The following is a 15,976-nucleotide window of genomic DNA, read 5'->3' as shown; positions in this document are numbered from 1 at the left end:
TATTTGAGGAACAGAATAAAGCTGATTATTATTTCAACTAGAACAAGCCGGAAACGAACTAAGTTATAATCTGTCAAGCAAAACAGCGGGAATTAAAAAAATGTAGCCGTGTATAGTTTCATAGAAAATTTGTATTTCAAGATAGATAGATAGATATACGTTTATTTGTTTGTCACAATACACACAGAATACACAAAAGAAATAAGTTACAAAAAAGAATTAGAATACATAATAAGCAAATTGGAAAACAGGAAATTACACAGATTTTTACCATAGCGTACTATGATACTGTGCGCGTCGCAACAAGACAAAAGGGTTACGGCTCAGTATTACGCTACGCCCTGAGGCAGCAGCACTGATATTCTGCCGGAACCGGATCAGATCACGATAACACATAATTGATTGAATAAGAAATATTGTAAAGAGATGAAATTATATACCTAAAATATCTATAAATAATTGCCTATGAAACGAGTGAGATGAATGCTATTTTAGGGTACTTTAGGGTTATGGATGCTGCGTAGCGATAGGTATATTCCCTAAGAAGATATCTTGTAGAGTTGTAAATCGTTTATTCACAATAGCGCGGCTAGGAGCAACACGGTTTGGCTCAACTAGCGTAACAGTACTATACAGAGATATTGACTGAGCAAACGCGTGTGTCGGAACAACGAATGACGACGAGTCAGTAAGTGAGCGAGTGCAGACTGGGGCTGGGACCGTATCCTCTATCGTTTTTGTTAAACTTTACATCCCCACTTCTCCAAATAACGGGAAGAAGTTACGGTACCAAAAGTTTCCCACGCAACTACAAATTACACAATATTACACTATAATAAAACAAACAATACTCCTTTGACTCTGCCGGCATTATCGGACAGAGCGGTGCAACGCAGAGATGAACCCTAATAAACTAAAACAATACTTTACAGGAACCTAACGGGTAAACAATAGACGACCGTAGCGGTCGTGGATTACGCAATAAAATAAATGTAACTTTATGGCTATACAATAAATGACCGTGTACGGGTCTAACTTGCTAACCTAACTGTTGCTTATTTACCTGAATGTTTAATTTATTTATTACTAAATTATTCTATATTTATAATCTAAAAATATTGTAGTGGACGGACACGTCGGCTACATGGCTCCCTCCTCAGCGAAGCGTACGGGTGGACGAGTGATGCGTCCGCTGCGGGTCATCCTTGGTTGTCCCGAATCTGATGATGCGGAGGTATTTTTAGACGATGTTGCAGGTATCCTCCTTGTATCAGCTGTAGTCACCGGTAGTGGTTTCGACGGCCTTGGAATTGGCGTCGGCGTCAGTGTCGGTGTCGGCGTTTGCGGCGTCTGAGGAGTCGGTGATGGCGACGTCGGTGTAAATCTGAGCTTGATTACAGAGCGTTGGATTTGCACCGGGTTGGCTTCTGCATTTTCGTTTATAATGTATGCAGGCTTCAGACGATCTATTGATATGTTTGTTTCGCGTGTCGGTAACTGAATAGTGAAAACCTTGTCGGTTCGTTTCAGTACTTTGTAGGGACCGTCGTATGGTGCTTGCAGTGGCTTCCTAACTGCGTCGACTCGAACAAACACGTAGTCACACGTAGTCAGATCACGGTGAATGAAGATAGACCGTTTGTTGCTGTGTGGTTGACTCGGTACAGGTTTCAGTTTTTGAATGGTTTCTCTCAGTTGTTCGACGTAGGAATTGTCCATTATGACGTCATTGCTTGTTGTGTTGGTTAGAAACTCACCGGGTAGCCGGATGTTGCATCCATATGTAAGTTGTGCTGCGCTCACACATGTATCGTCGCGGAGCGCTGCACGGACACCTAGCAGCACCGTAGGTAGCTCGTTAATCCAACTTTTAGTGGATAAGAGTCTAGCTTTTAATGCTGCCTTCATTGTTCGATGCCAGCGTTCGATGACACCGTTGCAAATCGGATGGTACGGCGTTGTGCGCGTCTTTTCGATACCTAGTAGCTGTGATAGGTGTGCGAATATTCTGCTTTCGAACTGTCTACCTTGATCCGTTGTTATTGTAGTAGGACATCCGAATCTTGATATCCATCCTTCGTAGACGGCCTTGGCGACTTCTTCGGCGGTGACTTCTTTTAACGGGATCGCTTCGGGCCATCGAGTTGCACGATCAATGATAGCGGTATCCGTCTGACGTTGTGGGCATTGGACCGACGATGTCACAATGCAGGTGTTCGAAACGGGCTGTCGGTTTGAACGTCGATAAAGCACTTGTAGTGTGTTGCTGTATCTTTGCTCGTTGACAGGCGATGCATGCTTTTGCCCATGTTCCAATGTCTGAGTTCATTGAAGGCCAGAAGTATTTGCTTGTAATCATCTTGCGTGTGGTGCGAGTGCCAGGATGACTGACGTTGTGTATATAGTCAAATATAGTGCGTCGGTAATCCACAGGTAGGTATGGGCGATCGTTGCCTGTGGTGGATTCGCAGTATATAGTGCAGTCTGTTCCAGGAATCTTGATTTTCTTCAGTGATATGTTTTCTTGTTGCTGCAAGCACTGAATGCTTCTGTCTCTTTCTTGCGATGCGGCTAATTCTTTGAAGTCGATCGGCGTTGGGCAGGTAATGGCATCGATACGCGAAAGTGCGTCCGCTACCGCGTTTTCCTTTCCACTTACGTAGCGAATATCGGTCGTGAATTCGCTTATGAAAAGTAAGTGTCGCGTACGTCGCGGTGATTCGCCGTCGTTTGATGACTTCGTAAATGCGAATGTGAGCGGCTTGTGGTCTGTGAATATCGTTAGCGGTCTTCCTTCAAACATTTTCCTAAAATGTTTTACAGATAAATATATTGATAGGAGTTCTCGATCGAATGTGCTATACTTTTTCTGGGCTTCTGTGAACTTGCGCGAGAAATATCCGAGTGGCTGCCATTATTTGTTGATGAACTGTTGTAGAACGGCGCCAGCTGCGGTGTTTGAGGCGTCACAAAATATCGCGAGTTGTCCATCGTGCTGCGGATGAGCGAGTAGAGCGGCGTTTTGAATGCTCGCTTTACACGCTTCGTAAGCTTGCGAAGCTTCTTCGGTCCATTCGATTTGTGACTTGTCTCTTTTTTTCGCGTTGTGTAGATACTTGCACAGCGGAGATTGAATTACCGCGGCGTCTTTGATGTTTTCTCGATAAAAGTTTATCATACCGAGAAAACGTCGTAATTCTTCGATGGTTTTCGGCTTTGGGTAGTCGGCGATCGCTTGTACTTTTTCTTTCGGTGGCTGGATTCCGTCTTTATTTACTTCGTAGCCGAGAAACTTCACAGTGGGTTGGCCGAAGACACATTTCGCTGGGTTTATAGTGATTCCGTACTCGTCAAGACGTTGTAGAATGACTCGTAAATGTGCTCGGTGTTCTTCTTCGGTGGTTGAAGCTACTAGTAGGTCGTCGACGAACGGGAAAACGTAATCCAGTCCCCTGAGTACTTCGTGTATAAATCTTTGAAATGTTTGACCGCAGTTTCTTAAGCCTGGGCACATACGCGGAAATTCAAACAATCCAAATGGCGTGATGATCGCTGATTTTTCTATGTCTCGCTCGCTGATCGGAAGTTGCTGATAAGCGCGATTGAGATCGATCGTTGAAAATATTGTTTTCCCGGCGAGTTGATACGTGAAGTCACGTATGCGTGGTATAGGGTAGCGATCGGGTACAGTGATGGCGTTGAGTCTTCGGTAGTCGCCACATACACGTAGATCTCCATTTTTCTTAGGCACGACGTGTAACGGCGAGGACCATTGGCTCTTGCTCGGACGACATAAGCCTTGTTCGATCATGTTTTGGAATTCCTTTTTGACCTGTTCGTAGCGATGAGGTGCGATTGGTCGTGCTCGGCAGTGTACAGGTTGACCGATTGTTTCAATGACGTGCTCGACTGCGTGCTTCGGACTGAGCTTCATTGATGTAAGTCTTGTAATTCCAGGAAATTCGGCAAGTATGTCGTGGTAGGTTTGTCCTACGCGGATGCTTCGAACCGTAGGTTCGTTAGATTTACATATTTGCGCGTTTGTAGTTATCATTGTTTTTCCATCGATCAATCTTCGGTTCGTCACGTCGACTAATAACTCGTGATGGTTGAGAAAATCGGCTCCGATGATTGGTTTTGATACGGCGGCAACGGTAAACTTCCATTTGAACGGACGGCGCAGGTTTAGGTCCAGTTCGTAAGTTTTCTCGCCGTACGTGGATATCACCGAGTTGTTTGCGGCGTACAATTGGAATGACAGAGGCGACTCGGGTGTGCCCTTCGCTTTTGGTATGACACTGATGTCGGCTCCAGTGTCTACCAAAAACGATACCTTTGTCTTCCGGTCTGTCACGAATAGGCGGTGTGATTTCTGGAATACGCTAGATTCCGCCGCATCCAGCGTCTTTTTTAGTTTTCCGACGGCGAGGTTGGTCGGAAGGTACACGGCTGTCTACATTTGGTCGCTGCCGTGCCGAAGCGTTGATGGTAGTAACACCACGGCGATGGAGTCTTGCTTCGATCTGATGCGGACCTTGAGTTGTTCCGTGAACCGTTCCAGCGACGTCGGCTGCGTGAACGACTTTGTCGCGTCTCGGCTGACGATGGTAGGCGTCTACTTATGTCGTTCATTTGCAAGGTCAACTTGTGCAATACCTCCATGATGATTCGGATGTCGCTTGCTGCGTAGTTTTGCGCTGACGACGATGACGGCTGTGGCTGAGGTGACGGGATCGACAGTGGCGTCGATACTGCTGAAATTTGCGTTGTGATGGGCGAATCCTCGAGCACCTTGTCGGCGAGTCGTGCTTTGTCATCGAGCGTTATCCCTTTAATGGATTCGCTCACGCACAGCACCGAGCGAATGTGAGTCGGCAGCAAATTATTCCAAATTATGTGTAGCACGTTGTCGTCGAATTTGTTTCCCGCTAGCTCGCGCATTCGCCTTAAAAGCTGGCTAGGCTTCTGTTCTCCTAGCTCCATTTCTGAGAGAAGCTTTTTTGTTTTCTTGGTGTCGGACTCCTCGTACACTGAGATGAGGCGATTCTTAAGGGCGTTGTAGAATTCCGTTCTGGGAGGTGAGTGCATAATATCCGTCACTTGCAGTAGATCTTGTTTGTCCAGGCGCGAAATCACGATGCTTGCGAGTTGCCCGTCGCTTAGGTTTAACTCCCTCGTGGCGAGCTCGAGACTGGCAAACCATAAACGCGGTTCATCGCGCCAAAATTCGTTAACCTTCAGTAATTCGCTGGTCGATACAGATGTTGATACAGCCTGTACTGGAGCGGTGGAGTTCGTTGCGTTTCTGGCTGCGTCGACGGCGTGATTGTTCTCGTTCATGTTGACTCCGGTGTTTTCTGGGTTCGGGCTCATGTTGCGTAGTTCGGCGGTGGTCACCACTTTAGGGTTATGGATGCTGCGTAGCGATAGGTATATTCCCTAAGAAGATATCTTGTAGAGTTGTAAATCGTTTATTCACAATAGCGCGGCTAGGAGCAACACGGTTTGGCTCAACTAGCGTAACAGTACTATACAGAGATATTGACTGAGCAAACGCGTGTGTCGGAACAACGAATGACGACGAGTCAGTAAGTGAGCGAGTGCAGACTGGGGCTGGGACCGTATCCTCTATCGTTTTTGTTAAACTTTACATCCCCACTTCTCCAAATAACGGGAAGAAGTTACGGTACCAAAAGTTTCCCACGCAACTACAAATTACACAATATTACACTATAATAAAACAAACAATACTCCTTTGACTCTGCCGGCATTATCGGACAGAGCGGTGCAACGCAGAGATGAACCCTAATAAACTAAAACAATACTTTACAGGAACCTAACGGGTAAACAATAGACGACCGTAGCGGTCGTGGATTACGCAATAAAATAAATGTAACTTTATGGCTATACAATAAATGACCGTGTACGGGTCTAACTTGCTAACCTAACTGTTGCTTATTTACCTGAATGTTTAATTTATTTATTACTAAATTATTCTATATTTATAATCTAAAAATATTGTAGTGGACGGACACGTCGGCTACACTATGATGAAAAGAAATGTGTGTTTGATCTGTTAGATCGATAGATAGTAAAATAATTGCTACAGCTAGAGCTAAACCTGAAGCTAAATCCGGTAATCTGCAACCAGGTAGCCATAAGGGATACCCAAACTTTGTTTTTCTAAAAGATATTTTTTAAAATGACGTTTAAAAGTAAATTTAGTTTTAATTTGACGAATCGGGGGCGGGATATTGTTCCAGCACCTGGTTGCGAGATACCGGAAACAGCCTGTAAAAGCAACAGTTTTGTGAGGGTGAGCTTCTAGGAGACATCGCCTGGTAGACCGTGTACCATGTCGTTCATGGAAAGAGGATATGCGTATTTTAGAGAATAAGTAATGGGGCTTTTTGTCATTCAAAACGCCAAATAAGAGACTAGCTAGATGTAAGTGCCTCCGTGAGGACATGTTTAATATGGATGCTTTGTTAAGGTATGGTGTAATGTGTGTTCTCGGTGGTATTGAGCTACAAAAACGGAAACAGGCATTTTGGACTCTTTGGATAAGACGACGAGTTTTTTCCAATAGTCGTGGCCCGTACACAATGTCTGCATAATTTAACTTAGAGAGTACCAGCGATTCGCACAACAACTTACGAATTTCCTCATTTAAGAGGTATCGTACTTGGTATAAGACCTTAAGACGAAAAAAACACGACTTCACTAATTCTCCTATATGCTTCTCAAACCTCAGCTGGTTGTCAATGACTAATCCCAAGTTTCTAGCCTCGTCTACGCGTTCGATCAGTGAACCCCTTATAAAAATTTTAGGTTCATTACATAAAATCCTAGAGAGTTGTACTTTGGATCCGAGTATCATAAACTTTGATTTAAGTGGGTTCAACAGTAATCCGTTATTATCTGCCCAAGTGGAGATATTTTCCAGGTCTGTACTTATTTTTTGTAGCGCCTCATCGAACTGACTTGGACGGGCTGCATAATATAGTTGAACGTCATCTGCGTATAGGTGATAATTGCAGTTTTTGATGCTTTTGGTGATATCAGCAGCGTATATAATATACAGTAAAGGGCCGAGTATAGAGCCTTGAGGCACTCCTCGGGTTAGGTTTCTAGAGTCAGATATCATTACTGTACCATCGTACTTAGTTAATTTAACGGATTGCGTGCGTCCATTCAGATAATCACTAAACCACGCCAGTGATCTCGAACCTACTCCATAGAAACGCAATTTAGCGATTAGCAAGGCAGTATCTATACAATCAAAGGCGCGAGAAAAATCTAATAACACTAGACAGGTACCCTTGCCACTGTCTTGCTCTGAAATGATGTTATCTACTACATCCATTAGAGCTGTAACCGTTCCCATTCCCTTGCGGAACCCTGATTGCACCTCAGGTAGAATATTATTGTCTTCTATATATTTGTAGAACTGCTCATAAACAGCCTTTTCCAAGACTTTAGACAAAAAAGGAAGTATGCTGATTGGCCTTAGGTCTTTAGGTTCAGAAGGGTTATCCACCTTAGGCAGTGGGGTGACCAGGGCAGACTTCCATATAGCAGGCACCTCTCCAGTCAATATTGACTTATTAATGATAGCCGTAATCACAGAGAGCGTACGCGGGAGTGTAAGTACAATCATATCCCTATTAATGTTGTCTACACCGGTTGAATTTGAAGTAATAGCCACAATATATTTACCTACCTGCTGTTCATCGACCGGCTTGAGGTTAAAAAGAGAGTTACCAAATAAGTTACCCTCAAAATCTAAAAAGGTAGACAGTGGAACCCTGCTACACCCAGGCACATCCAAAAAGTTATCGTTGATCAGGTTTGGATCATTAAAACGGTCAGGGAGACAGTCTCGGTTATTCGAGTCTGATAAAACAGTTTTTTTAAGATTTTTCCATAATGACTTAGAATCTTTATAATGTGAATTTATGTGGTTGTTGTAATAAGCTTGCTTTTCATTGTAAATACTTCGCACTACTAGTTTTTTTAGGTCATAGTAGTATTGTTGCTACTTTCTGTTTTGGACTCTCTATACCTCAAATAAGCCTCATTGCGCTTCCCAATCATGATCCTAATGGTACTGGTAATCCATGGCAAGCTGTGCTTTTCCCGAGTTTTAGTAGATTTAGTCGGAGCATGCATTCAAGCGTTTTAAGGGTTCCGTACAAAACAACAGGTCGCGCAAATTAGCGAAATCACCGAGAGATGTCCCTGTACCTGTAGGTAATTATAGTCAAATCTTTAAAGTTATACATATGAGATTATTTTAACTTTTGTATGTTTGTACGGATACGGAACCCTCGGTGGGCGAGTTCGACTCGCACTTGGCCGGTTTTTTTGCTTAGTCGAGCATCTCTTGTTTATTCGAGCGAAAGAGAGTGGCAAAACCTATCCAGTTTTTGTCCAAATTTTTATTTGCGTCTCACATTTCGCTTATGAGAAGAGAATGGGAGACGCAATGCACATTTGGCCAAACGTTGGGCAGGTCTACCATTATAGTCTCACGAGTTTTCAAACTACCAGCATTTTAATTGAAAAGTGGAAAAGTACTACCTTGGGTGAGACTAGGCCTAGTCGCATATCGTTTGCAGACGTTTCTGTTTTTCAAAAAAATATTTATATTTTCATCTGAAAGTCGAACTGATATTCTTAAATAAAATCCTTATTGCGTATAATATTAATATACCTTAAGGATATGGAAAGACACACATATTTAAACTTTAAAGTCAATAAATATGTTTGTTTAAATAAAGCAATAAAATCATAATATTCATTATTATAGAAACAAGAACTGATGCAACAGGCGTACATTGTTATTTTTATTTATTGCTATTCTGTTGCTTTTGCGTTGTAGTAGGTATGTCTAACGTCTGAAGCCTGAAATGTGAAAACAACTGATTACATAAAGTGCATTCAAAGATACAAAATAGTTTTTACAAAGACGAGTAAACATTACAGACTGGCAAAGTCATATGTAACTCCGTATAGACTACTATCTACTATATGTAGACGTACCTAGACAGATAAAGTCTATGAAAAAACATACCTCGGATCCATCAAGAAACTTTTCACCACACCAACAGGTACTTAATGGGTCTCTTTGCTATTCGAAAACGGATAGCAAAATTGCATTTTATCCACGAGAGTGCAAAGTAATTTCATACAAATTTTAACTTGATGCGTTCAGCTAGCTGATAGAATGTACCTATAACTGATGATTTTGAATCATAAATATTGAACTGACGGATTTTATTCAGTTTGATGTTTTTATAATTACTATAATTAGTCAGTAGGTTGTGTTTTACTCGGTGGCAAAATTTGTTTTACCGCACGTGCCAAAATTGATACCCGAGCAAGTGTAAGATTCCAATATTGAATCGCGAGCGTAGCGAGTGGTTCAGAATGTGGAATCTTGATTGCGAGGGTCTCAAGGAACGTAGGTTTACAAAAAATTTGCTCCGTTGTAAAACAAATAACTATTGTTCATAAGGTTTTTATTTATTTTGAATGATATCTATGATATGTGCCTTTGTTAAAAAAACAACAACATAACATGTTTGTACAGATTGCAAAAGAATGTAACAATAAGTATAAATAACTATAAATAGAAGATTACATGAAGTAAATCAGACACTCTTGCAGTAGCCATTGGGACTGCCGGCTAAAAAAGAAATTAAAATGTTATTCAAGATTATATTTTGTTTATTAATACTTGGCCGGCTTTTCGACGAAATCTTGTCTGACGGTAAGATTAAAATAAAAAATATATAATATAATATGGTAAAGGCTCTCTTGGACGGAAAGGACGACCGGTCTGGCGCAGTCAGTAGTGACCCTGCCTGCTACGCCGCGGCCCCGGGTTCGAATCCCGGTAAGGGCATTTATTTGTGTGATGAGCACAGATATTTGTTCCTAAAGTCATGGATGTTTTCTATGTATATAAGTATTTATATATATCGTTTTCTGAGTACCCACAACACAAGCCTTCTTTGAGCTTACCGTGGGACTCAGTCAATCTGTGTATAGTAAGAATGTCCTATAATATTTATTTATTTATTATTATTTTTTATTTTATTATTTAATACTTCAAATCCACAAGAGTGCAAAGTAATTTCACACAAAATTTAATTTGATGCACGAAGCTGGATTGTAGATTTTTTTTTTCGTTTCGCTAGGTGCCATTTTTTTTCACCCCCGCCGCAAAAACGACGGGTTGTTTAAGTTTGACGTGTCTGTCTGTCTGTCTGTGTGTGTGTCTGTCTGTGGCATCGTAGCTCCCGAACGGATGAACCGATTTGGATTTAGTTTTTTTTTGTCTGAAAGCTGAGTTAGTCGGGAGTGTTCTTAGCCATGTTTCATGAAAATCGGTCTATTTTGTCGCGGTCGGGGTTTTTTTATCAAAATTTTAATTTTGTATCGTTTTTTTAACCTACTTTCCTTCAAACCCTCGCAACGCTCAGGGGGGGGGGGTCATACTAAATGTGACAATTCATGTTAAAGGGATAAAAAAAGTGCAATGGGGGGTGGGGGGGGCTTTTGCCACGGCTCACGGTAGCCTGCGGTCCGCTTTTGACAACTAATCCCAAGATTTGGCGTAGGCACTAGTTTTTACGAAAGCGACTGCCATCTGACCTTCCAACCCGAAGGGTAAACTAGACCTTATTGGAATTAGTCCGGTTTCCTCACGATGTTTTCCTTCACCGAAAAGCGACTGGCAAATATCAAATGACATTTCCCACATAAATTCCGAAAAACTCATTGGTGCGAGCCGGGGTTCAAACCCGCGACCTCTGGAACGAAAGTGGCATTTAGGTACCGCTAGACTACCAGCGTTATCCCCCATGACGAAATAATATACATATTAATTAAATAATACATTTAAATAATCTGTTGTGTTTTATATGTGGGGACAAGAAAGTCAAATGTGTATGTCAAGTCCCCAATCCTCATTTGACTAGAGTGGGGACGAGGCTGTCTGTGCCTAGCAGTGCGACAGGCTCAATTATTTATATATTATTTGTTATATAATTATATTATTATGTTCACAGGTAACGTCTGTTATCGGGACTTGGTCGAGCCCGGCCCGTGTAAAGGGAAATTCCCCAGGTATTTATTATAAACTAGCTTTTGCCCGCGGCTTCGCTGGCGTTAGAAAGAGACAAAAAATAGCCTATGTCACTCTCCATCCCTTCAACTATCTCCACCTAAAAAATCACGTCAATTCGTCGCTCCGATTTGCCGTGAGAGACGGACAAACAAACAGACACACACACTTTCCAGTTTATAATATTAGTATGGAGTTATGGACAGTTAATAAATATACAAAGACTATATAAAAAGAGCAGCACATAATATGTGTTAAATTTTAGTAAAACATTCCACTTCGTCGCTTACTATAAAGACGAAATTCGCTTGAATCTTTATATGAATAAACTGACAAAGCAGCTTTATGGCAATCGGCAAACTGGGACGTTTTATTATAAACTAACTCATATATCCATACTAATATTATAAATGGGAAAGTGTGTGTGTCTGTTCGTTTGTCCGTCTTTCACGGCAAAACGGAGCGACGAATCCTAGTGATTTTTAAGAGGAGATAGTTGAAGGGACGGAGAGTGACATAGGCTACTTTTTGTCTCTTTCTAACGCGAGCGAAGCCGCGGGCAAGACTAGTAATTCATATTTTTGGATTTCCTCATATAGGTGATGTGAAAAGCAGTATGTGTTACATGGTAGCAAAATTATTGGGTTGGTAAGAAAGTAATGAGCGAATCATAACCAATATTGTAATTTTTATTTAATTTATTATTTTAATCATTTATCAAAAATATAACGGCCTTCGTTATCTACTACTTGTCTCCATCGTTCTGGTAAAGAATGAATAGCATCGGCGAAGAAGTTCTTAGGTTTAGATTCAAAAAACTCAGCTATGTACTGTCGTAGATGGGCTTGATCTTCATCGAACTTTTTTTCATTCAAGGCATTGCTTAGCGATCTGAACAATGCGTAATCCGTAGGTGCCAAGTCTGGAGAGTACGGTGGATGAGGTATCACTTTCCAATCTAGCTCCAATAGCTTTAGCCGAGTCACTTTTGCAATGTGTAGGCGAGCATTGTCGTGTAAGAAAAAAACTTTAGCATGCTGTGGACGATTCTGACAGATTTTTTGGTTTAAATTTTCAAGCTGATTACAGTATACTGATGCGGTAACAGTCATTCCACTTGGTAGGAGTTCCCAGTGAATAATACCATGAATATCCCACCAAACCATAGACTAACTAAATAACACCAAACGGACAGCATAACTTTTTTCGGGTGAGGCTCTGTTTTTGGTGCCTCTATTCCTTTTTCGTTTGAAGCTAGCCACTGACGTTTGCGTGTGTGATTTATATATAAGACCCATTTTTCATCTCCAGTGATAAGATGGTCCAACCAGTTGAATGTGCGGCGAAAAGACAGAAGTTGTATGCAGATATCGGCACGGCGGTTTAGTTGATCTCTATCAAGTTCGTGCGGTATCCAAACACTGTATTTGTAGTTTTTTCCCAACTCGTGTAAATGTGTTTCTATGGTGACATGAGAGCAGCCTAACTCGGTAGCAAGAGTACGACTCGTTAGCCTCGGATCTCCTTCAATTAAGGTTTTTAATTTGGCTACATCAATCTTCACCGGTCGACCAGACTTAGATTGATCTGATAATGAAAAGTCGCCACTACGAAACCGCTGGAACCATCGTTTCGCCGTGGCCTCAGACACAACTTCAGGAGCAACACGCTGACATATATTACGCACTGCTTTAGCGGCTGAATGGCCAGACTGAAATTCATATAGTAAGCAATGCCTTACATGCACTTTTAATTCGTCCATTTTCTTCCTTATATTAGCTCGGCGACAGCTAGTGAATGACTGACGAGAAACTGTGCGACTCGCCCTTTATATACTTTCGACCATAGAAGATTCTAGAACTCTCTCAAAAATTTTATGTGGAATTCAATCGATCGCTCATTACTTTCTTACCAACCCAATATTTCCACCTTGGGCATTAACCCTTGAATATCTCACTACACTGAGGATTATATTAATTGTAAATAGAATCCCTCGCTAAGCTCAGGATTCAAGTATGGAGTCCTTCGCTTTGTTCAAGATTAAATTTAGGCCTTCGCTGTAAATATGTAATTTTTCACCACATCAACTGTTAAAGGCTTACTTTGCCATTCGAAAACAGATGGCAAAATTGCATTTTATCCACAAGAGTGCAAAGTAATTTAATACAAATTTTAACTTGATGTCTTAAGCTGGCTGGTAGAATTTACCTATAAATGATGATTTTGAATCATAAATAATGAATAAATTGATGGATTTGATTTAATTTGATGTTTTACAGTTAGTATTTTGTTCGTGTTGGTGTGGTGAAAAATTTTGTGTTTCACTCGGTGGCAAAGTTTGTTTAACCTTCGTGCCTTGAAACCCTCGCAACGCTCAAGATTCCACTTTTTGAACCATTCGCTACGCTCGCGGTTCAATATTGGAATCTTTCGCTTGCTCGGGTATCAATATTGGCACGTGCGGTTAAACGACTACTTTGCCCCTTTGTAAAACAAATAACTATTGGTCCCTTGTTACACAACAATTTCAGTACCTACAGATACAGATGTTGCTTTTGCGTAATGGTTCATTTCTTGCATAGAAAATACTGATTCATACTATTGTAATATTAGCTAAAAATTGTTGAGCATTAGACTTTTCGTTTGTCGCGACATCTGTTGACAAGTAGCAGTCGATAATTTACGCTATTTGACGCTAGATATCACTACAAATAACTTGAATTTACTGATAACTCTTTCCTTATCTACTTATTCCTCTATGATTTCTTGTCAGGTTGGAACTTCAGAGCGCCATCTATGTATACTGAAAAACGTCATACGATACACGTGCGAAAAGGAATTTCTTAACTCGCGCCGATTTGAAACACTCACTTCGGTCGTATTTTAATTTATCGCCACTTTTTTCGCACTGCCTCTTTTCCGCACTTGCATCATAATGTTGTGGGTTCGAATCCCGGTAAGGGGCCCATTTATTTGTGTGATGAGCACAGACATTTGTTCCTGAGTCATGGATGTTTTCTATGTATATAAGTATGTATATCGTCGCCAAGCTTTGCTTAGTTTGGAGCTAGGTTGACCTGTGTAAGGTGTCCCCCAATATTTATTTTATTTTTATTTAATGTACTATTTCAGGTACGGATACGACAAGAAATTAGGAAGATGCCGTAAATTCTACTGGGGCGGCTGTGAAGACAATGGAAACAATTTCAAGTGTTTGTCCGAATGCATAGACACTTGCGAGACTCGGTGTGATTAAGTGACCACATATTACATAACACAAAATTTCGTACAAATATACCTACATAATAAATAAATATTGTCTATGGCCTTTTTTTACCTCTTCTTCTTTACATCCTGTTACCCTATGTTGGGGTTTAGGGCTCGAATCATATTTCTCCATTTATTACTCCGGTCTTGGGCAGTTAGTGCGTTTTCACATTATCCGATCCGATATCGGATGTCGGACCGATATCCCATACATTACAGGCGCCATTTTGGATTTTTTCCATTGAAATTCTTCCGACATCCGATATCGGATCGGATATATGTGAAAACGGACAGGGTAACCTCCTCCCGCCCCATCCCTAAGGCCGTTTTCACATTATTATTTTTATGCCCAATAAAACAAATATGAAACTTAATAAATATGTATAATGTACAGTAAACAAAGTTTTTAAAATTAGACTTTGTGTTGAAAAAGAAAGTCGTAAGGTACAACGGGGCTTCTCGACTGGGGGCAATTGTAACTGATCCATTTTTTCCATTATTACACTATGATGAGTTCTACATGTATCCACTAAAACACGCCTACCATATACAGGATGTATTTTGATAGCGGCAGGTCAGTAAGGGCAGCTATGAGATCCCGTAGTCCACGTGAAAATGGTCTAAGGGGACCATCGATTTCAAATTGATGAAAAATGCCATTTACAGATTTAGGAAAAAACATACAGAATGCGAGAAAAAGGGCATTTTTGACAAACTTTTTTTTGACACCAATCGATCACATTCCTATTCAGGATCAAAAGCTTGTATGGGACCAAAAACAAGTTTCCGGCTAGAAAAGTCACAAATCGCGAAAAACTTTTCCTATACAATTTGTATGAAACTTGGGGGACTCCTTTCCATTTTAGCATTTTCGCTCCCGTAGCGTCTTAACAGTATCTTATACTTTTAAACGAGCAATTCTTGTATATTTATTTATATATTTATTTACACTGACGATCTCGGAAACCGCTCTAACGATTTCGCTGAAATTTGTTATGTGGGGGTTTTTGGGGATGAAAAATCGGTCTAACTTATCCTTAGGTCCCGGAAAACGCGAATTTTCGAGTTTTCATGCGTTTTTCTTCGCGCGCCATCTCGTGTGCAGTAGTTGTACTGTTAAGACAGAATTCTTTCGGTCGATGTAAGTACTATTTATTGCAAACACTAGATGGCGACACAGATCAAGGCTAAAACGAATAGAAAAATACACTATTTGAGTTTTTGTGGCGAAATGCGCGCCATCTCGTGTGGAGTAGTTGTGTTGTTAAGGCTGAGAATTCTTTCGCTCGATGTAGGTACTATTCATTTTTGAACTAGATGGCGACACATGTCAAGGATACGAAACAGAACCGAGCGAGTCGCCCAGATATTATGTAATAATAAGAGTAGGTAAATATTACCTAAATATCAGTTTAAAATACCTACCAACAATATATTTTTAAGTTTATATATCAAACGAAAACATTACAAATAAAAAAATAATAAAAACTTGAAGTATTTCCGCTTGTTGAATGTATTTTTATATCAGAGCAATTTGATATTTATTAATACCAAGCAGAAATAGCTTTTAACAAT

General features: G+C 40.9%; 1 protein-coding gene across 1 annotated transcript; it reads left to right on the top strand.

Annotated features, from left to right (window-relative positions):
- The first annotated feature begins 9,633 nt into the window (after positions 1 to 9,633).
- On the top strand, positions 9,634 to 14,457 carry LOC125238789 (trypsin inhibitor-like). The gene is made up of 3 exons (XM_048146232.1): positions 9,634 to 9,775; positions 11,079 to 11,136; positions 14,267 to 14,457. Exons 1-3 carry the CDS (start codon positions 9,709 to 9,711, stop codon positions 14,388 to 14,390), a joined length of 249 nt encoding a protein of 82 aa, XP_048002189.1. The 5' UTR covers positions 9,634 to 9,708; the 3' UTR covers positions 14,391 to 14,457.
- The last annotated feature ends 1,519 nt before the right edge of the window (positions 14,458 to 15,976 follow it).

The sequence above is a fragment of the Leguminivora glycinivorella genome, chromosome 24 (genome assembly GCF_023078275.1).
Source record: "Leguminivora glycinivorella isolate SPB_JAAS2020 chromosome 24, LegGlyc_1.1, whole genome shotgun sequence".
Lineage (NCBI taxonomy): Eukaryota > Metazoa > Arthropoda > Insecta > Lepidoptera > Tortricidae > Leguminivora > Leguminivora glycinivorella.
Note: the sequence above shows the minus strand (reverse complement) of the source record. Positions and strands in the feature narration are given on the sequence as shown.

Coding starts and splice junctions, on each gene's coding strand:
- LOC125238789 (XM_048146232.1), top strand. CDS start 9,709: ATGTTATTCAAGATTATATTTTGTTTATTAATACTTGGCCGGCTTTTC. Junction 9,776..11,078: donor CGACGAAATCTTGTCTGACG/GTAAGATTAAAA, acceptor TTATGTTCACAG/GTAACGTCTGTTATCGGGAC. Junction 11,137..14,266: donor TGTAAAGGGAAATTCCCCAG/GTATTTATTATA, acceptor GTACTATTTCAG/GTACGGATACGACAAGAAAT.